The 21506-nt window shown below is 51.0% G+C and overlaps 1 protein-coding gene across 6 annotated transcripts in view; it reads right to left on the bottom strand.

Annotated features, from left to right (window-relative positions):
• Positions 1–918: 918 nt before the first annotated feature.
• The window catches only part of MCF2 (MCF.2 cell line derived transforming sequence), a 55811-nt gene continuing 35223 nt past the window's right edge, over positions 919–21506 (bottom strand). For 3 of the 6 annotated variants that reach the window (XM_054641221.2, XM_077186198.1, XM_077186195.1), the window contains 18 exons: positions 20955–21126; positions 18351–18439; positions 17666–17754; positions 17374–17440; positions 16658–16773; positions 16476–16545; positions 16088–16180; positions 15698–15790; positions 14601–14726; positions 13634–13855; positions 11844–11936; positions 11479–11557; positions 10904–10970; positions 9410–9501; positions 9222–9334; positions 8857–8969; positions 7386–7486; positions 919–7143 (listed from right to left, as the gene is read on the bottom strand). In XM_054641221.2, the coding sequence (XP_054497196.2) occupies positions 7091–7143; positions 7386–7486; positions 8857–8969; positions 9222–9334; positions 9410–9501; positions 10904–10970; positions 11479–11557; positions 11844–11936; positions 13634–13855; positions 14601–14726; positions 15698–15790; positions 16088–16180; positions 16476–16545; positions 16658–16773; positions 17374–17440; positions 17666–17754; positions 18351–18439; positions 20955–21126 (1848 nt within the window). In that variant the 3' untranslated portion in view covers positions 919–7090. The remainder of the gene's footprint in view (positions 7144–7385; positions 7487–8856; positions 8970–9221; positions 9335–9409; positions 9502–10903; positions 10971–11478; positions 11558–11843; positions 11937–13633; positions 13856–14600; positions 14727–15697; positions 15791–16087; positions 16181–16475; positions 16546–16657; positions 16774–17373; positions 17441–17665; positions 17755–18350; positions 18440–20954; positions 21127–21506) is intronic. The other 3 variants (XM_077186199.1, XM_077186196.1, XM_077186197.1) reach the window with 2 other exon arrangements.

The following is a 21506-nucleotide window of genomic DNA, read 5'->3' as shown; positions in this document are numbered from 1 at the left end:
GACCCTGCTGGGATTGCTACAGGGGACACTGGGGACACCCTGACCCTGCTGGGATTGCTACAGGGGACACTGGGGACACCCTGACCCTGCCAGGATGGAGCGAGGGGACACTGGGGACACCCTGACCCTGCTGGGATGGAGCCAGGGGACACTGGGGACACCCTGACCCTGCTGGGATGGAGCCAGGGGACACTGGGGACACCCTGACCCTGCTGGGATGGAGGCAGGGGACACTGGGGACACCCTGACCCTGCTGGGATGGAGGCAGGGGACATTGGGGACACCCTGACCCTGCTGGGATTGATACAGGGGACACTGGGGGCACCCTGACCCTGCTGGGATGGAGCCAGGGGACACTGGGGACACCCTGACCCTGCTGGGATTGATACAGGGGACACTGGGGGCACCCTGACCCTGCTGGGATTGATACAGGGGACACTGGGGACACCCTGAGCCTGCTGGGATGGAGCCAGGGGACACTGGGGACACCCTGAGCCTGCTGGGATGGAGCCAGGGGACACTGGGGGCACCCTGACCCTGCTGGGATTGATACAGGGGACATTGGGGACACCCTGACCATGCTGGGATGGAGGCAAGGGACACTGGGGGCACCCTGACCCTGCTGGGATGGAGCCAGGGGACACTGGGGGCACCCTGAGCCAGGGCAGGCTGGCAGCAGCTGCTCTTTCAGACTTCAGTATGAGTGCTAAGGTGCCTCTCCCACTCTCATTGCCACTGCATCCAGCAAGAAACTAATTGGATCATCTGCCACTGCTTACCTTAACATCAAAATGCATGTAAGAAGGTTTTAAGTTTTTCCAAGGAAATTAAATAAAACCAACACTGTGAGCACTTTTTTTTCCCCTCTGGAATTATAGCAGATGTGTATTTGAACAGAATAGCATATTCTCAGATGGATTTATTTAACAAGTTTTAATCTTTAAATATAGATTTAACACATTTTTACAGGTACATATACAATATAGTTCATTTAAACTTGCAGTCAGAGAAAATTCTCTACTGTAATTTATACATATACATGGAGAGCCTAGTTCAACAGCATACTCAGGGGAACATACCATGTGTGCAAAGTTTCAAATGTTAAAAACCTCAGACTGTACATTCAGAGTTGCAGAACTTATCAACCTCATAAATTAATAAAAGCTTAGATTTAAAACTATGGAAGACAAAAAAGATTAAAATCATTCAATATGCCATGTGTGCTATGTTTCAGACAAATATTTACATTGTACCTCAAAATGTGTATTGTTACCACAAGAATTGTAACCACTATAAAGAGCCCCAACAGTAATTAAGACTTCCCCACCTCATTAGTGCATTGTGATTGATTTGGAAGCAGAGGAACAGAGCCTTCAGTGGCTGCACAGCTCTGCACTGTGGCTCCAGTGAAGGGCCCGGGCTGGGCTCTGGTGCTGCTCAGCTCAGGCTCAGCTGGTCCCGGCTCTGAGGGGCTCAGGGCTCACCCAGGCCTGCAGGAGCAGCCACTGGGGGCTGGGAGCCCCAGGCCAGCCCAGCCAGCAGCTCAGCAACTGCTCCACACAGCAACAGGCACTAAACAAACCCAGCACGCTCTGACTTAACCTGGGACTGTCCAAGGGCCAGCTCACAAATCAAACTCAGATCATAAAGGTCCCCCTTTAGTCCATGGAATAAACATTTCCTTTGGCTGGGGCAGAGCAAACTCACTACTGCATGCACACCATTAACCCTGCTCTCCACACACTCAGGTGCTCTTTGCACACAGCTGCTTCAAAGTTCAAACCACCTGTACCAACCTATGTTCTACAAAAGCAAAACTAGACAAAGAAACACAAAATTAAATTATCAGTCTCCAACACTCTTTTTCCCTTCTCAAAAATTCAATAGATACATTATTGTTAAAGATGCTGAAAAAGTCTTATCACAAGAACATCCTTAGTGCAAACATGGACATTTAGCTTGGATTTATGGCACGTGTTCCAAAGGTACCTACATTAATGTAAACTTCAACACTTGCTAGATACAGGTTTCAGCCCTGGGACGCTTTGGGACCCTAAGTGATCGGTGACAACCCTGAGGTGTCAGTCTGACCTGACCCAGACCTCACTGAAGTCAGGGAGGCTGACTGCAGTGGGCTGGAGTCAGACCCTAAGTGCAAAAAGAGGATCTTTGTGTTATTGCTTCCTCACGTGGAGTCAGCCAGATGATGCTCCTACAGAACATTACATTCACATAGCTGAAGCAGATATTGAAGAAAAATCCACCCATAAAATCAATTAAGCAGGACATACAGCTTCTTGATTTGGTTTTTTTTTTTTTCTTTTTGGTTTACCAAAACTCAACTCTCGTTTGCAACTTCAACAGTTGTCAGCTAGTAAGTAGGCAAAACCTACTTCAACCTGCAGAGGAGATTTCAAGCATCTAAACAAAGTGTCAGGAAACTGTAGTGTACTTCTCTGATGAAACATGATGTATGTCATGGAAAAACAGCAGGAAAAATGAATAGAATACCACAATTTCCACAGGCAAAAAAAACCAAAGAGCAGAGAATGGCTTCCTTTATGAGCATGAGAAGCTGCTTAGGACCCCGGTCCCACTCAGTGCAGATGAGGCTGTGGAGTCTGTGAATGTGATGAACAGGACAGGACAGCTCCAACTACTGTGCTATTTCTCTGTAACACTGAGCTGAGAGCCTCCAAAGGGCATCGGAAATGGATGCTGCTAGTTCACCCCCAATTCAAGGGGAACTAAACTTTCTGGTGTTACACAGGGCAGCATCTATAAAGTAATGGAGAATGGTGTTAATATTAAAGCATCTTATTCCAAGACAGACATTGTTCCCCGTAATCATGTAACATTTGTATAACAGAAAAAAAAATAAATGCACTCCTGCATTTCTCCCTAAAAGCTGAACTCCCACTGGCTTCAGTGAGAGCCTTGACTAAGGCAGGACCACAGGGTTTGAGTCATTTCCATCATCTATCACTTCATTATCACAGCAAGGCCAGCTGAAATCTTCTCCAGGCTCTTTATTTTGTCAGGCTGGAGATGGTTTCTGGGTTACTAAAGAGCTGCAGGGCGGAGGAGAGACCCTGCTTTATGCTTCAAAGGCTAAAAAAAAAATATCAGCATTGCCTCTAAGGGACCCTGAGTGGACACAAGAGCCTGTGGCTGCAGTCACTGAGGGTGAGAGGGGCAGGGAAGGAGCTGTGCTGCAGCTGCCAGCTGTGGTGGCACCTTCCAGCCAACGTGGCACAGCAGCCTGCCAAAGCTCCAGCAACACACAGGAACAGCTGCCCAGGGAGGAGCAGAGTGGCCAGGGGCACAGAGATCCCCAGGGATTGTCCAGGGGACACAGGACAATCGCCAGGCATTGTCCAACAGGGACACAGGACAATCCCAGTGCCCAGCAGGGACACAGCACAATCCCAGTGCCCTGTCCAACAGGGACACAGGACAATCCCAGAGCCCTGCCCAACAGGGACACAGGACAATATCAGTGCCCTGCCCAACAGGGACACAGCACAATCCCAGTGCCCAGGGGACACAGGACAATCCCAGTGCCCTGTCCAACAGGGACACAGGACAATCCCCAGGCATTGTCCAACAGGGACACAGGACAATCGCAGTGCCCTGCCCAGGGGACACAGGACAATCCCAGAGCCCTGCCCAGGGGACACAGGACAATCCCAGTGCCCAGGGGACACAGCACAATCCCAGTGCCCTGCCCAACAGGGACACAGGACAATCCCAGAGCCCTGCCCAGGGGACACAGGACAATCCCCAGGCATTGTCCAACAGGGACACAGGACAATCCCAGTGCCCAAGGGACACAGGACAATCCCAGTGCCCTGCCCAAGGGGCACAGGACAATCCCAGTGCCCTGCCCAACAGGGACACAGGACAATCCCAGTGCCCTGCCCAAGGGGCACAGGACAATCCCAGTGCCCAACAGGGACACAGGACAATCCCAGAGCCCTGCCCAGGGGACACAGGACAATCCCCAGGCATTGTCCAACAGGGACACAGGACAATCCCAGTGCCCAAGGGACACAGGACAATCCCAGTGCCCTGCCCAGGGGACACAGGACAATCCCAGTGCCCTGCCCAAGGGGCACAGGACAATCCCAGTGCCCTGCCCAAGGGGCACAGGACAATCCCAGAGCCCTGCCCAACAGGGACACAAGACAATCCCAGTGCCCTGTCCAGGGAACACAGGACAATCCCAGTGCCCTGTCCAGGGGACACAGGACAATCCCAGTGCCCTGCCCAGGGGACACAGGACAATCCCAGTGCCCAGGGGACACAGGACAATCCCAGTGCCCAGGGGACACAGGACAATCCCAGTGCCCTACCCAAGGGACACAGGACATGCAATCTCAGTCCTTCAGGCCCTGCCAGCTGGGGGGAACCTCTGCTCAGCTTTATGGCATGGAGAGCAGGCACAGGGGATCCCCCTGAGGCTTGGAGGAGAGCATTTGGCAAGCAGGATGTTAAATAAACTAGGAGAGGGTCTGGCATGTGGAACAGGGGCCTGTGCCCACCTTAAATCACCAGAATGGCTCGGGCAGGGCGAGAGTTCAAAAGGAACCTGGTTCCAAGGCCTGCAGTGCAGCTGAGAGGTGAGAGCCTCCTCCTGGCTGGCACAGAGCTGCCCGTGCTGCCCTCTGTGACCCTGGCACACTGCCCACCAAGGCACATGCAGAAATGCTTTGTCTCCTGCTCCTGTGCACAAGGGGAGTTGGGATCGTAATGCTGGAGCCCCAGCCTTCCCTGACATGGGGAGACAATCTTGCATCCCCGTGTTAATTCATGGAAAAGGCAATGCCTGAGCACCTGCAAGGCAGCTGCAATCACCAACACATGGGTGAGCCTCAGCAGCAGCCACATTCTGAGTATTGCTCTTTCTGAGCTCAGTCCTCTCCAAATATTTTTCATTTTGAGCTCTGCATGTTACCACCTGCAATACAAAACTGCTCCTTCATCATGCACATTAAAGAAATCCACCATGGGTTTGCACAGCAGAGAGAATAAATCTGTCTGGAAGAAAGCAGCAAGGACTAATCTCAGAACTTACAGCTGGAGGCACAGCAGAAGGAAAACTCATTTCCAAAATGATCTCCAAGCCAGCCACCTTCCTCCCAGAGAACTCATGGCTCATATCCAGGCCAAGATTTACAAGAGGACCATGGATTTGCAAAGCTGGGAAGTGAAGCATTGACCAAATACCCCTCTGCTAACTTAAAATGGACAGCAAAGAGTTCCCTGTAACCTCATGATGATCTGTATTGGCTCAACACTGGAATCATTAGCAGGAGGGGAGAGGAACAGCTTGTGGGCATGCAGGTATCAGCCATCCTGTGGTGGGCCACAGGATAAATCCAAGGAGAAATGTGAAGGCAAGGCAACCATTTATTCTATTCAGCTAAAGGCTTTGCCCTGAAAAACATCCCAAACCCCAGATTTGTGTGAATTCTGCTGTGAAATTCTGTGACTGGCCAGAGAGTTTTAATTAGGGGAAGCTGGAGCTGAGCAGTAAGACAGGCAGTGTCCCCACAACTGCCAGAAGTGCCTCTCCCCCAGCAGTCCCCGGGGTCCCACAGTGTTAATCCAGTTTACATTGCTGGCAGGCAAAGCAGCAGCTCAGGGAGGGATCTGGGGCTGCTCCTGCCCCTGCCTGGCTCCACCAGCCCGGCTGCCTCATCTCCTCTGCTGACTGGAGCAAGAGCTCCATCTCCTGAAACAGCAGGAAAGAGCCCAGCCCAGACAGCCCAGAGCCACTGCAGGGTGAAGGGACCAGCCCAGGGTAAAGGCAATTGCTGAGTGCAGAAGAACTGCATGAAAATCAATTTTCAGAGTGCAAGTTGCTTATGGCTGTAAGGACACAGTGCTGGGAAGCTCTAGGGATAGCTCTAGGAAATGGCAAGAGGACATCCTCCATCATCCCCCAGTGGTTCCTGGTGTGTGTAAGGTTAGACTCATGCCTTGGGACTGCAGGCACCATCAGAAGCAGCAAACAGAACAGTTACCCCCACAGGGAAAACAGAGCCCCAGTGCTCTCAGAGCCTGGGACAGGGCTCAGGAGTACCTGGGCAGGGGGGTGGGACCCACAGGAGGCATTTTCTGTGCAATTCCCCTCACTTTGTACCCAGCAACTTTATAAACCAGTCCAGAGCTGACAGTCTCTAGGCTTTTGGGGTTATGACCACTGACAATGGGCAAACCAGGGTTCAAAGTTTCCCAGCACCTTTTTTGAAATGCATCCTCAGATGGAAAACCCTTCTGCATAGGACCTGGTGAGATGGGGTAGGTACACATGGAGAGAAGATCAAGGGAGCCCTAACTGCAGGGTGCCAGTAAACTCTGAACAGTGGTTAGCAAACTACCCCTTACAGAAAATCAGCAAACCTTCAACCGGTGAGATTTGACTGCCCTGCAACAAAGGGGATAAAAATACCTTCCTGTATAGGAAGGATTTCACTGAAATACACCAAAAAACCATCAAGAGCTGACTGGAATTCTGAGCCTCTCAGATGGCTTCCTTCACCTTCATCAAAAAATGTATTCTGACAGAAAGAATTATTTAAAGAGAAATCTCCTTGCAAGATTTGCTTCATACAGTTATAGCTAGTAATTTTAATTTTTTTTTAATGGACTAAGTCTCTGTGGGCTTCCTGAGCTGTTCCATCTCCAGCCCTGGTGTCCCATTTCAGAGGACAGCGTGGTGATGAGGCAACACATGGAGCAGTGACATGGCAAGGGCAACAGGCTGCTCTTAAGGCATTTTCTTGTGTCATCTCTTATGCTTCCCTGTCTATTGCTATGTACAGTTACAGCTAGAAAATGAGAACTCCAAGCCTTTGGCTGAAACCTGTTTATAATGAGCTTTCTCTAAGGGTGGAGGAACCAGCAGGCAGCAGTGAGGGCAGGAGTGAGGCAGCAGGGAGGAAGTGTTGCCTTAGAGTGCTGGGGTCAGGCCACGGTGTCCTTAGCAGCAGCAGCAGGAGGAGATTTGGCTTAGGTACCTCCTGCTCCCACAGGAGGCTGTGAGCTACAGCAGGGAGGAGGAAAACAGTCCTGGAATCCCTGGTCAGACTCCGTCTCTTCTCCCCGGTCTTCTACCCAGTGCTCTTGCAATGAAATCTACGTTTTTAAATGCTTGGTTTTAATTTACTCGTGCCTAAAGTCTCAGAAACATCTTAAAATAAACAAACCAAAAAAGCTTAATTTACTACTTTTGCAGGCTTTTTGGAATAGCTGCTTGCTTTCCTATTTTTCCAGCAGAGGCATAAGCAGCCAGATTTAGTAGATCAAGTGTAATGCAAATGGCTTAAAAGACCCGGTTTGAGCTATGGGATATTTCTGCTAGGCGTGCTATCAAATACCTGCGACTTTGGCATTCCGAAACCTGCAGTCCCCGACTACAATCTGCAGGCTGTGCACGGGGATCCAGCCTTCTTTTCTTCTGTTGAGGTTCTTCACCAGCCTTGGGATGACAGCAGCATTAGGAACAGAAGCCAACCCACCCAAAGCAGCTTGGTGAGGCACACAGCTGGGGCTGCAAGCAGCAGCTTGCCCCAGGCAGGGAAGCATTTTAACAGGGCCTGGCCATGTGCTTAAAGCATTCCTCCCACCTCAATTCAGGAACCTCACTTAAAAGCCTACACCTCTGTAGACAATGGAGAAGAACAGGACTCCCTCTCAAGTCACCCTGAGAGATGCCAGCTCAGGGAATCTGGCGACTGAAGGAGTTAAGGGCAATTATTTTTCTCACTCCTCTGCCATTTAGACTGGTAGGATGATTTTAGCCAGGGTACTGCAAGTAAATTCAAGCCAAGCTTTAGGCAGCTGGAAATACTCATGCTCATAAGTGACAAGCCTCTGTCTCACTCATGCAGTGAAATTTGTGCTAACAGAAAGCTTGGTGTGAGAAATCTCTGACTGGTGCTGGCTAGAGCCCCAGGAGAGGTGAACTGTCAGCAAACCTAAGGTGCTTTGCATCTGCTTTGGTAACAACAAACTGAATTCTTCAAAATGCACTGGGACTAGATGATCCTTGCAGATCCCTTGCAATTGAAATATTCTATTTTATCCTGTTCTGATTCCCTTGAAGTGCAGGGGCTGCAGCTCTCAGCCAGGAACCCTGCACAGGGCATTGACTTCTGTGCATCCTGCACAAACCTGACCCAGGTTCCTGCCAGCATCACCCTTCCCACACCCCAAACAGGACTTTGGCACACTGGGCTCCCTTGGGCTGGCTGAGAGCTGCTCAGAACCATCCTGGAAAGGGAAGAGCCAGAACCCTCAGCCAAACTGCTGTGAGCCTCAGGAGGGTCCAGCAGCCCCAGGGGGGTTCCCAGGGATCCTCCCAGCCCCAGAAGGGAGGCAGCTCTGAGGTGTTCCTCTGTGAGCCTTTGCAGCTTTACACACAGCAGAAACAGTCTGCAGCCATCCCCAGTGTAGGGAACCCTCCTACAGCTGTCTGAGGGAGGCAAACACCCTGCAGTCACTCACTGTGGCTGTCAGTAACCCCGAGGGACACAGCCTGGAGCTGAGCTGGGATGGACAGAGGGAAGCACCATCTGAAGTGGGGACAGCATGGCAAGAGGGGCTGAGAAGGTGTTGGGAAAACCCAGCTCAGGCAGAGACCCATGGCCAGGGGAATCCTGACTCATTTCCCCAGGCCATGCCAGTGGGGATGGATCTGGTCTTGGCAGGAGAATGAATTCTCCACTTTCTGGAATGGCCTAAAGCTCAGCCAGGAGCTGCAGTCAGTGTACCACCAGGCAAGTGACATTTCAAGGGACTGCCCTGCAGGCTCCTGGAGATAAGGCAAAGTCATCCTGAAATACCTACCACTGTCCCTCACCATCTTCATGCAAGAGCTGAATTTCATCCCCGTTTTTCACCAGCAGGTCCTCTGATCCTCTCCTCTTGCAGTCTGCAAGGGCTTTGTACTTTCCTGGAGACTGTGGCAGAGAGAAAAGCTTGCATTATTATTTAGCTGCATTTCATATCGTGCAGCTGTGAGTCTGATTGCTGCAGGGAACGTGGCAGAGCCCTGCCAGCCACCTGAATCAGGATTATTCAAGAAACTCTGTCTGAGACATCTTCTCATTGCCCACACCGAGGTATGGAATTTCTGAGGGACATGGCCAAGACACAAGCGTTATCAGTGAGGGGAACAGGCAGAGGGAGCCCCCAGGATGCCCATCACCTACCAGCTGGGTGCCCTCCTCCTCCTCGGTGTCCGAGCAGTTGGACAGCTCCTGCTGGCCCGCCCACTCCTCCAGCCCCTCGCAGATCTCCAGGGACTGGGACATTCCCGGCCAGCCTGCAACACACCTGGAGCTCAGCCTGGGCCCAGCAGCCCCAGGGAGGCCCCGAGGGGAGTAGAAAGGGGCCCTACCTCTGTGGGGCTTGTTCTGGGGGGACAGCAGCACCGGGCTGGTGCGCTCCGAGTCGTTCTCCTCCGAGCTGATGGAGGCTCTCTGCTGCTTTCTGAGGGGGCAAGAGAACAGAACCAGGCCCAGCTTTACTTCCCCAGTGAGCACCAACCCCACGAGGGTTTGTCAAACAGGGCCAGAAACAATCCTGGCAGCCCTCAGTGTAGGTTTGACCTCTCAGTGTGGGTTTCTGTGAAGATTAAGGACTTAGTGCCCAGTTCCCAATCTTTTTGGGAGGGGAATGAAGCTGCTGCAGTGTCTCTGCCCTGAATGAGAGCCCTGTCTCTGCTCTGCTCCATCTGCAGAGGGGCTGCAGCTCAGGCTGAGCTGCCAGGCTCAAGGGTGTCCCTGCAGAACCTGTCCCCAGGCCATGGGCACCAAGGGTGAGCAGCAGCACACCCCTGCTGTCCCTCCCCAGGACAGGGACAGACACAGACACAGGGCCAGCAGCAGCACACCCCTGCTGTCCCTCCCCAGGACAGGGACAGGCCCAGAGCCAGCAGCAGCACACCCCTGCTGTCCCTCCCCAGGACAGGGACAGGAACAGCACACCCCTGCTGTCCCCTGCCCAGGACAGGGACAGGCCCAGGGCCAGCAGCAGCACACCCCTGCTGTCCCCTGCCCAGGACAGGGACAGGCCCAGGGCCAGCAGCAGCACACCCCTGCTGTCCCCTGCCCAGGACAGGGACAGGCCCAGGGCCAGCAGCAGCACACCCCTGCTGTCCCCTGCCCAGGACAGACACAGGGACAGGGACAGCAGCAGCACACCCCTGCTGTCCCTCCCCAGGACAGGGCCAGCAGCAGCACACCCCTGCTGTCCCTCCCCAGGACAGGGACAGGCCCAGGGCCAGCAGCAGCACACCCCTGCTGTCCCCTGCCCAGAACAGGGACAGACACAGGGACAGGGACAGCAGCAGCACACCCCTGCTGTCCCTCCCCAGGACAGACACAGGGTCAGGGCCAGCAGCAGCACACCCCTGCTGTCCCTCCCCAGGACAGGGCCAGTAGCAGCACACCCCTGCTGTCCCCTCTCCAGGACAGACACAGACACAGGGACAGGGCCAGCAGCAGCACACCCCTGCTGTCCCTCCCCAGGACAGGGCCAGCAGCAGCACACCCCTGCTGTCCCTCCCCAGGACAGGAACAGGCCAAGGGCCAGCAGCAGCACACCCCTGCTGTCCCCTCTCCAGGACAGGGACAGGCCCAGGGCCAGCAGCAGCACACCCCTGCTGTCCCTCCCCAGGACAGACACAGGGACAGGGCCAGGGCCAGCAGCAGCACACCCCTGCTGTCCCTCCCCAGGACAAGGACAGGCCCAGGGCCAGCAGCAGCACACCCCTGCTGTCCCTCCCCAGGACAGGGACAGGCCCAGGGCCAGCAGCAGGCTCAGGGAGGTGCTCCCCGATGGGAGGGCACCCAGCCCAGCCCAAGCCAGGCCAGGCCAGGCCAGCACTCACCTGTCCCCCAGCTGGGAGGAGAGTGGGAGCTGCTCCGAGCACGAGCCAGGCTGCTGCTTCTCCCCTGCTGCGAGGGCAAACACAGATTCAAATCCAGTTCTCCACTGCAGCTGCCACACTTGAATCATTGCTTTAAAAATGACACCTTTTGTACAACCCCAGTGGCCTCTGTTCAGAGGAAAACAGACCTATGGGCTCTTGGAAAGCACAGAGTCAATTATGATTAAGGTGGCATGTTAGCACAAACCCAACACTGAGCAGCACCATGAGATGCTCCCAGTTAGGCACCTGGTTTGGATCTTGTTGCATTAAACCTATAACAAATGGGAAATAATGCCCAAGGTAATGACAACCAAAAAATGTACTTCTGTGATTCATTTTCACACGAGCACCCAGTTTTTACTGCCTCAAGTTCTGTTATTTCCCTACAATGTAAGGCCTCACTCCAGCATTTTGTTACCAGGCTCTAAAAATTAATTCTCCAGAGAGAATTAGTGGACTTGAAGATCAGCAACGTGCCAATAGGAAAGCTTCTGCTGCAGAATGAAAGCCACAGAGAAATTGAGCAAATGTACCTTTTATAAGCTCTTGCTGCTTGAACAAAATTTTTCTTATTTCATTCAGCCATGCCATCTTCAGATCTACTGTTTGGGCCTGGAAGAAGAGAAAATTGTCTGAATTTTGAATTAAGAGTCATCCATTATAATGTAGGAAAGAAATCTTACTTTTCTATGCTGTAATTATCTGAAATCCCCTTTTCCCCCAAAGCTACTACTAAATTTTAAACACTCTTGATCTTTTAAAATTGATGATTCCCATTAGATCCAGGCAAGGCACAGTGGCAGTTGTAGAGCTATCACTACAAGCAGGAAGATCAATGGGACATTTTCTTCCCACAGCTCTGAGGATGTGCAAATACCCAGATTCTGAAGGGACAAACCTGCACCACGTACACCTCCTCTCTGCCACTGTACCAGATCTCAAATTTCCGATGGTCGCCTTTCACATTCTCGGTTATCCCAACTGCATTCATCTGCAAATCCAAACAAACAGAAAATTAAACACACCCAGGAATGCAGACAGTGGCAGCAAGTGAAACCTGTTTGCACTGAATTTAACATATTTCATCAATTTCAATTTACACAGCAGTTGGAAGTCATTATCTGTCCCATTCCTCCTGACTTCCTATCAGCTGCATTTTGGCTGAGCTTTCCAAAACAAATCAATGGACCTTTGGGAACTTCATTTGGGAACCAGTGGAACCAACTGAAGCATCATCTCAGCTGCCTCTTTCTGCACAGAATGTCTCAGATTTGGCATATGAAGATTTGTAAATACCTGACACGTTATAATACATGTTATTTTGTAAATATGTTACATGTTATAATACACATTATTTATCCACACAGATGATTTCTTTCCAAAAGCAGGGTTAATTTTTGGGATGCCCCAAGCCTGGCTTGCAGCTGAATGCTGCTTTACTCATCATCCCCATCCACTTCTGACAGTTTGGATGAAACACCAAAGGCCCAAATCCTTCAGGACCTGCACAGTGTGACCCACCTGAACCAAGCTCAAACCATGATTAGAGACAAGAAACTCTTCAGCAACAGGAGAGCTCTGCCCTCCCTCCTGAGCAGGCCATGAAGCTGAAAGCTGCTGTAGTACCTGACAGCACATGAACCATCCTCTCCCTCAAGGCAGGGCTTGCTGGCAATGATTCACTGATTAAGGGATGGCCAGAAATAGCTCCAGTATCCCACTTGCATGTCTTGGAACAGATGTAATAATAAAGGTATCATCTATCATAAATTATTCACGCAGACTGGATCAGACAAATCCACTATAAACACAAACAAACCCTTAGAAATAACATCTGTTCACCAGGGCTGTTCCTCCTGACAATGTGTGCGTGCCCAGGTCTGAAAGCCCTGGATGATTTACAGCACAGGTGCCATGGACAAATGCTCTGCTCCAAGGGATTCCCGTGGTGGTGCCCCTTTCCAGTGACAGGAGCAGGCACCAAGCTGCCCCTGACACCACAGAAACTGGGGCTGGAACAGACCCCGAGACCATCGAGTCCAACCACTGACCCAGCACTGCCAAGGCCACACTGAGCCTGTCCCCAAGTGCCACAGGCACGGGGCTTTAAACCCCTCCAGGGATGGGGACTCCCTGCCCTGGGCACCTGTGCCAGGGCTGCCCACTCCTCATACCCCAGCTGAACCTCCTGGCACAGCTTGAGGCCATTTCCCCTTTAGAAAGCTGGATGAGGCTCCAGTTTGGTTTTATAAAAACTTAAAATTGATGAAAGCTGTTGGAAGAGCAGCCTGGAGAGCCTCATCCACAGAGGCACTGCAATTCCCAGTCCTGTGCACCTTGTTTACCTCAGCAATTTATAGAGGCTCCTACAAAACTGCCCAGGCATCAAGACATTAGACATTTTAGATGATCTACCATGATGATGCCCAGAACAAGTGCCAGGAAGAGACAGATTTAAGGTCTGTTCATCCAGGTTAGTGGATTTGAAAATTCCATTTCCTCCCCCGGCCAGGATTTACTGTCAGCTGTTGGATCACTGCACATCCCTGTGGGGCACCACAGCCCTCAGCAGCAGAAAGCAAACCCCATGTCAGAGAAAAAGCCCCTGGCTCTGCAGAATTACTGCTCTGCAGCATACATGGCTGTGTAAAACACCCTAAGGTTCATAACAAAAATAGAACCCCTTACTTTCAGAAAGTGCTTAAAGCTGTAAGATGAGGTTTTGTCATATCCATCTCCGTGCTCCTCTCTCTTCTTGCAGAAGACCAAGGCTTTCTCATACAGGAACAGGTGCCTCTGCATGGGCTTGAACCTGGCCAGATCCTTCATCTTTGTGGGCCCTTTTCGGTGTCCTGCCCAAACACTGAAAGATCCCTGCATCAATACCTTCCCCAGTTCGCTGAGGTCGCCCTGGGGAGAGCATGACAGACAAAAAGGAATGAAAAAGAGGTGAATTAAAATGTGAGAGGTCTCTCCAAACAATGCCAGGACACAGGGCCAGCTCTGCTCCAAGGCACGTCCCTCTAAGGATGGTTCTTCCTGGAAGGAGCAGGGGATCCCTGGGATGATGGCCTGGTGCCAGGGGAGCACAGCTCTCGTGCAGGGCTGCAGCTGGCCTAGGAGGGCAGGAACTGGAAGGACTAAAAGGAACAAAAAACCATCCAGCCCCTAGGGAAGAGCATGTCAAGGGCTCTGGCTGCTTTAGTGGGACAGGGGAGTGAGATCTGAGCCTGAACTGAGGTACCAGGGGATGGAATTCTCCAGGAGGCCAGGCCTGGGATCAGCAGCTCCCCTGAAACCCTAGGAAATACAACCACTCCAATGGGGAAGGTTCAAACTCAGCCTCGGAGAGTCATTTATTAAATGCTGAATGGGAAATGCTACAGAAACAGCCCAGGAGAGCTACTAGGTCAGCCATGAGAACACAGAGGGTCACACTGGAAAAATACTCCAGAAAACCACAAGGTGGCAAAGTGTGGGCTCAGGATATCCCAAACCCTGAAATCAGATGGAGACTGTCACCTGTGAGGGCTCCTGATCCCAAACCCCTGCACAGGCTCTCCTCTGGGCCAGCTCTCACACTCTGCACACCCTAACCCATGCCCAGAGCACCCCCAGCCCTGTGCCAGGGCTCTCCGTGCCCAGAGCTACTCACATCATATCCTGTGATTGAAATCTGATGCATGGAGTCATTGACTGACTTCAGCAAATCCAGCATTGCAACCAGAGCTTCTTGAAGTTCCTGAACTCCATCACAGCTCGTGCTGTACTTTAGCAGCTCCTGAAAATAGAAATGGGAGAGCACATGTTTGCACTTGAACAAAGCAGATTTTTCCACCTTGCCCGAAGTGTCCATTGCCCAGAAGTGACCCACACTGAGCTTCTTTTCTCATGTCCCTGAAGAAAGGGCTCTCTCTGAAGCACAGTCAGTATGTGGTGGGGACAGGCCAGGGAGGGATGGCCTATTTTAATGTTTCCTTAAGGATGGAGTCAGCACAGAGCAGCATCACATTCTGATTCCTTTGTGCTGTGTTTTCCTGCTTGGTAAGATGTGAGAAATGAGGCTGGGGTTTTCATCAGAGCCAACATGCCCTCAAAGGAGCTTGCAGCAGATGCCTGTCTTCAGACTGGCAGGCACAAGGAACAGAATTTATAAAACCCAGAGCCTTCAGGTCAGTGAATGGAGGACAGAATTTTACCACTGAGATGAAACTGGTTCCATTTCAGATCTCCTGTGCCCACCTACAGCTGCATGTATACTCATTCAGGAGGCTGGAAGGAGGTTCAGAAGCTACTACCCAAGTGTAACTCCTGTCTTACACAGTGAGAATAACTGCACTGCCCTGCCTCAGATGGGAACAATAAATGCACAAGATTTATCCACAAGAATAAATGCATTAAAGTTTACAGGTGCTATCAACACCCATGGAAAAGAGATGCAACTATTTATTTCGTTCATCAGATCTTCATGATCATCTCTGGCTCGGTTTTCTCACAAGTACTTCTGTAGTTCTGCATCACTGAACAGATTCAAAGTCTTGCTCTCCTTAAGAACAGCCTGTCACAAGCCCCTGTTCCTTTTCCAGGTATGTGAACACTCATCTGCACTGAAAGGCAGTCCAGGAGAGGCCCAGACAAGCAGTATGTCACCCAAAGCTTGATGCTGATTTACAGGTCACTCTAATTGAAAAACAGGAGATGTTTTCATGTCCCCTCTCTGCTGATGGCCCTGGGAAGCAGAACGTGGCATACCTTCAGCAGGAGCTGGTACTTGGTCAGGCGCTGCACGGGTTTGAGCAGGTAGGAGTCCAGCCCCAGCTTGTGCTCCAGCTTCCTTTGGCACTCCTGCAACACACAATCAGACCAAGTCAGTTCTGCACCATCTGCAAGCAGATATTCCAACAGCACAGCTGTGGGGTTTGATGACTCCAAAGGTTTCATGTCCAGGCATTGAATGGTACCAACATCTAAAGAAATATGATAATTACATGCAAATTAACCTGTGGGTCTGCCCTGTACTCCTGGGGTACAAGAAACACCAACATCTCCTTTTGTGAGCATTTTGTGAGCATTCTGCAGCACTGTGGGCTGTGAGGAGGCTGCCAGGACAAGGCAGTGCCCCAGGGGGTGGGAGCAGCTCACCTGGAAGAAGGAGCTCTCGGAGCACTGCCTCCACAGGGACTCGGAGCGGGGCTTGTTCTGGCAGTACTTCTCATACATCTGGAAATCCTCCCTCTGCAAGGCAAGCCAGGGGCAGGTCACCCTCAGGGACCGATCCTGCCAGGCCAGCACCCAGACCGTGTGTGCTTTCACCTCTGCTGCCAGCTTTGGTGTCTGCAAGTGACAGTCTGGGTGGAAAAAGCACAGCTGGGGTCACAGCTGGGGCTCTGCCATCTCTGCTGGCCTGGCTGCTGGTGCTGAGGGCCAGGAGCCTCTCACCCCACCAACGTAACTGAGGCGTTGCAGAGTGTGACAGCCAGGAGAAAGCCTGGCCTGGGAGTCTGCTTTGAAGTGACAAGGATTCACCCACCCTGTCTAGGAAACAACATCCCACTCTCTCGGGCGCTCCCAGGCAGCTTTCCAGACTGTGCAGGAAAATCCTGCAAGAGATGGGAGAAGGGACAAGAAGCAGCAGTGAGCAGGGAGAGCTCTGGGGGTCCCAGCAGGGATCAGCCTGGAGGGAGGGAGGGAGGGAGGAGAGCAGCCCCATACTTGTTGTGGAAGTCGTAGATCTCGGGCATGTTTCCAAAGAGAACATCCTTCCTGTTCCTCAGCACGGGGGGCAGCAGGATCAGCATGGCAGGGTTATCCATCTCTGCTCTGTAGCCCTGCCAGTGAAAAGGGCTCTCACTTAGCTGCCATCTCCCCAAAGGCAGGTGAAAAGGGAACATGAACAGACTTTCAATATGATCTCCCTGTTCCTAAGTGCAATATCCCTTTTATTCCCTGTTTTGGCCATCAGCAAGAGTTATTTTGGAATAAAGTAGTAATGTCTAAAACGACAGCATGAGAATCATGATCTGCTTTAGAAAGCAATGTGCTTCATACAGTCACCATTTCACAGTATTGAGACAGGATTCTCCAAGGATAAAACACAAGCTGCTTCCTTTTGTCTCCTAAAGGTAAAGGAAATTAGGGAACAGTCAAGAGAAACAGCTTTTTGTATATTTTACAGGCACTGCTGAGGCTAATTACCAGTGCTTTTGTGTACAAACAGAAGGGTTCTCCTTCACTGCAGATGAAAAGCTCATCCTGACACCAACTGTTCCTGCAGATGCCTCCAGCAAAGAAAACCTAAGGAGCAACCTTGGGCATTTATGACTGGATTGGGATCTGTGAGACTGGTGGAAGGCTGCCCTGTCAGTGGCAGGTGCCCTTCTGCACAAGTCACCAGGGCACAGCAATGGGAACCTGCAGAGCTCACTCACCGTCAGAACAGTGAACAGCTCCTCCACATACACCCTCTCTGTTTCTATAAGCTCGTTTATCACATGCCTAAAATGAAGAAAAATTAGAAGTATATTATTGAGTGTCTATGAAAAGCCCCACAAGTGATCAGTGCAGTTCAAGGAGCCCAAAGCATTGTGTGATCCCATTAATAACCAAGAGGTAAAAGCACAGGAGAGGACTCCTGGGTCAGGCTGCAGGAACACAGGGATGGGGCAAGGACTGGGCAGAAACAAACATCCTTTAGGTGGTGTGAAGGGGCCGAGTGCTCACCCTTTCAGCACATCCAAGCTGTCCTCACTGTCTGAAATGAAGTACTGCAAGGAATTCCTCTTCTCCTGGTAGTCGTGCATGACCTCGATCTGGGGGGAAAAGGGGAAAGGAAAAAAAGGGAAAAACCCAAGGGGAAAGGGATGCACTGGGCAGAGCTCAGAGCTGCAGCAGGGCCTGCAGGGGCAGCAGGAGCCCAGCCCTGCTGCAGCTCCCTGGGGAAGGATGAAAGGTGCTTCCTTATAAAAAGCCCTGGGCAGCAAACCTCAGAAGGGAACAACGTAATGGGGAGCAAAAAATTCCCAGAAATTACTCTGCTACACGAATCTGAAATACTGGGAACATAAGTCATTAGTGAGGAGGCCAGGGAACAGTTCCCACAGGGGAAATATCTATGCATGGGGATATTTCCTAATGCACACCTCTCTTATGTAAGAAATAACTTCAGGGAACAACACACTGGAAATAGGTACCCAGATATTGTAAAATCAGTCAGTCCAGAGCTCAGGTGTTGGACTAATCCAACTAAACCACAGGCATCCAAGGGTTTGGGTTTGCTTCAGTTTTTTAAAAGGAAAAAGAAAAAAAGAAAATAAAGAGGGCACCTCCAAATCGAAAGTACACTCAATCTTTAGAGCAGTTTCACTTTTTCCATAAAACTAACTCAGATTCCATGAATAATTTTTACCTTGCGAGAACTTGGAGTTTTTCTTGAAGTTTTCTTCCCAGGGAGAGAGAGATCAAATGAAAATTTCAAACTGGAATTAAAATCTACACCTTGGATAGAAGAAAGCAGAATTACATAATGTATATCTATGGTGAAGGGGATTCCTCAGACAGAAACGAAGAAGTCAGGAAGGAAAAGGGGACACACTTTAAGAATAAATAATTAGTTAGCTAGTACTAATAGCAGACTGACAAAATAAAGGGTATTTATCCCAAACAATACTGATTCCACATAGCACAGCCCACGGTCATAAAGTACAAATATTTAGGAAAAACAAAATGCTCACTAAGGGAACACAGTAATCAAAACCTAACAAAGTCTCTGGAGCCTGAGCATATGATAACAGCAAAAACAATAAAAGCAAATAAACTACAAAAAAGAACACCCCCTGCCAGGACACTGTTTTAAAGTCCTTTGGTGAACACAGGGCAAGATGCTCAGCTGTAATAAACTGCTTCTCCATCTTGCACAAATGCATTGATACTGTCAGTAAATAACTGCAAGTTGCAATCGAGCTACAGAGGTAAACTGGAAGCTCAAAAATAAAGCATCAGTCTCTGCAGTAGCTGTATGGCATCATTCAAACACTTTGTAAGGAACTGTGGAGATGCTGGAGGGGCTCTGGGGACAGCCTGCAGGGAGGGGAGCACAGCCTGGCCTTGCAGGCATCACCTGAGAGCTCTGCCTGCTGCACACAGAGCCCAGCTGCCCCACCACACCTGGGAGCACCCAAAGGAGGGGAGGACTTGCCAGAGGTCCTGCTCAGAGACTGCCCTGGGGCACTGGGGCACTGCCCTGGCAGGAAGGGATTTGGGATGGGACATGGGCACCAGCTCCTCCTGCAAGAGGGACTCTGCTCTCAGTGCCACTTCTGCACATCCCACTACACCTGAGGGCTCAGGTGGGACAGATTTACCCTTCCCTTCTCCCCACCCCCCAAAAAAATGGTTCAAAAATTAGAACCACATTTCTCAGACAGGCTTCAAACCCAGGGCAAAGATAAAAGAGGAAGCATCTGTCCTCAGACAGAGACAGAGGGGGGAATGGGGCATAGAAACATAAGGAAGAAAGGAACAGAGACAAAATGATGTGCTCAGAGCTGGTTTGGTTTCCAGCCCCACCATAAAACACATCCATGCCAAAGCACTGCCAGCAGAGCTCAGTGCCCATCAGCCCTGCAGCAGTTTGATGTTTGCTATCAAACAGACTCGATTCAAAAGCTCTCTTGTCATGTCTCCAAAGAGGAGCCTTTTGTCTTTGGCACCCTTGAGCCCTGCTCCAGGAGCAGGATTAATGCAGCACACCTGTGCTTTGCAGGTGACTGGTGCCTCTGCAGAAACACCCGTGTCCCACAAAGGCAAGGAAAAAGTTCAGCTGAGGGATGGTGCTCTCACAACAGCCACAGAGCTGGCCACCCACTCACCCTGCTCTTTAGGTCAATAATTTGTCTTTGACCCTTTCCTCTTTCTAGAAAGCTGGCAGAGCTGTGCTGGGTGAAATGGGGAATGCTCTAGTCTGGAGACTCAGAGCTTTTACTGATGGAGGAAAGGGCTTCAGAGGGTGATGTGCTTTGGAGAGGGTGGCATCAGCCTGCAAACAGGAAATCTGGGGTTTATTCACTGCACTGGTCTGAGTCTTGAGGAGCTTCATTTCCCTCACTGCATCCAGCTTCATTCCCACCCCTCACTTGGCTATTTCCATTTCTCATTCCCTGAACTGAAGCTGCTTTTGCTGCTGTATGACACCTGCTAGAACTCACCATAACCATTATTTGTTAATTCATCATAAACCCTTGTGTTAAAACACAAATGTTTAATTGCTTTTATGTAGTCAGATCACTGAATTTAATATTCTGACATAATTTAGCAAGTCCCTGGTTGAAAATTCATGGATGTTCCTTTGGAATCTCTTTTAATTCTGCCTGCTACACTCAGGGCTACCAGGGATGAAAGTTTTAATGTTATCATTTAAAGCTAACATGGTGCCACATCCCATTACCAAAACCAAGGCAGAACATTCAGTGACCTCAGTTCAATGAGAATTTGTAACTTTATGGGCATAATTATTCCACAATTGGGATTTAGGGAAGACACCCTGAAAGAATCAAAAGGAGTTAAGCATCCAACTCATTTCTGCTCATGAGATTTGAGCTGCTCATTTCTCCAAGCTCCTTTGCAAACATCAGTCTAACCTGGTGTCAGTTCCAGCTCGAGACAGCCCCAGAGAACAGGCAAGCCAAGAAATTGATAAACCTTGCTCTTTTTTCCCCTGTAGTATTAACTCACCAGTTTCCAGCCCAGCAGGATGCCAGTAACTGGAGGTGTGCACTACTTACAGCTCTTTTTTCACTGAGTGGGGACTGGAAATAAATAACAAGGAGCCAACTTCATCCTTCACATAGGTATGGGAGCACAAACACTGGGAAGTTCATAAATTCCCTGATATGTATTTAACACTCTCCAATAACTCTTTCTCTGCCAGCAAGGTTTAGTTAGCCTCTCAAAACCACCCTAAGCCTCACAGCAAAGTTACCAGCTGGAAATCCATAAGTGCAGGACGTTTTACCGTGCTTAGGAGAGAACAGGGGTGACTTGGCCCGGGGTGGGGTCTCTGGCCGAGGAGCCACGAGCTGCACGGGCCTCACGTGCTTGTCCAGCAGCCTCCTGAAGCAGCACTGCCTGCTCTCGAACATGCTGCGCACGCTGTCCAGCTTCCCCTGCAGCGCCTGCACCTGGCCCTGCAGAGAGCCAGGAGAGGCACAGTCAGCACCTGCTCACCCTGACACACAGCAGAGAGCCAGGAGAGCCACAGTCAGCACCAGCTCACCCTGACACAGAGCAGAGAGCCAGGAGAGCCACAGTCAGCACCAGCTCACCCTGACACAGAGCAGAGAGCCAGGAGAGCCACAGTCAGCACCTGCTCACCCTGACCCATCACCAGCTTCCCCTGCACCTGGCCCTGCAGAGAGCCACGGGAGACACAGTCAGCACCAGCTCACCCTGACCCATCACCAGCTTCCCCTGCAGCACCTGCACCTGGCCCTGCAGAGAGCCAGGAGAGCCACAGTCAGCACCTGCTCACCCTGACACACAGCAGAGAGCCAGGAGAGCCACAGTC

Source organism: Agelaius phoeniceus, chromosome 14 (assembly GCF_051311805.1).
Source record: "Agelaius phoeniceus isolate bAgePho1 chromosome 14, bAgePho1.hap1, whole genome shotgun sequence".
Lineage (NCBI taxonomy): Eukaryota > Metazoa > Chordata > Aves > Passeriformes > Icteridae > Agelaius > Agelaius phoeniceus.
The sequence above is the reverse complement of the archived record's forward strand: the minus strand, read 5'-3'. Positions and strand labels throughout refer to the sequence as shown.